General features: G+C 62.9%; 1 protein-coding gene across 1 annotated transcript; it reads left to right on the top strand.

The window, feature by feature from the left end:
• Window positions 1–57: 57 nt before the first annotated feature.
• On the top strand, window positions 58–582 carry LOC104915840 (serine/arginine-rich splicing factor 7; the record flags this gene model as incomplete). The annotated part of the gene is made up of 2 exons (XM_010726776.1): window positions 58–272; window positions 411–582. Coding segments are annotated over exons 1-2 (372 nt in total), but the record flags the coding sequence as incomplete, so codon positions are not given.
• Between the last annotated feature and the right edge of the window lie 6 nt (window positions 583–588).

Here is a 588-nt window from a genome sequence, read left to right as displayed (position 1 = left end):
GTGGCCGCGCCGCGTGCGCGTCTCGTGCCCTGCGCTGCGCCTGCGCGATGCCGCCCGCGGGCTCCTGTTGACATGGCCGCTTTCCCTGCAGAGACCAAGGTGTACGTGGGGAACCTGGGCACGGGCGCGGGCAAAGGCGAGCTGGAGAGAGCCTTCAGCTACTATGGGCCGCTGAGAACCGTGTGGATCGCCAGGAACCCGCCGGGGTTCGCCTTCGTGGAGTTTGAAGACCCGAGGGATGCTGAAGATGCTGTGCTCGGCCTCGATGGGAAGTACGTGTGTGCCGAGACCCCTTGGCTGTTCTGTCAGCAGCACCTGACTTCGTTGGCCTGCAGCTGACAGCTGTATCAGCTCCTCTGAAATGGGAGTCAGGCAGAAAAGCAGTGACTAACGAGAGCTGTGTCTTGCAGGATCATCTGTGGCTCCAGGGTTCGAGTGGAAGTGTCGACGGGCATGCCCCGTCGCTCCCGTTACGACAGGCCTCCTGCACGGCGCCCCTTTGACCCCAACGACAGATGCTATGAGTGTGGTGAGAAAGGCCACTATGCCTACGACTGCCATCGCTACAGCCGCCGGAGGAGGAGCAGG

The sequence above is a fragment of the Meleagris gallopavo genome, unplaced genomic scaffold (assembly GCF_000146605.3).
Source record: "Meleagris gallopavo isolate NT-WF06-2002-E0010 breed Aviagen turkey brand Nicholas breeding stock unplaced genomic scaffold, Turkey_5.1 ChrUn_random_7180001855454, whole genome shotgun sequence".
Classification (NCBI taxonomy): domain Eukaryota; kingdom Metazoa; phylum Chordata; class Aves; order Galliformes; family Phasianidae; genus Meleagris; species Meleagris gallopavo.
Note: the sequence above shows the minus strand (reverse complement) of the source record. Positions and strands in the feature narration are given on the sequence as shown.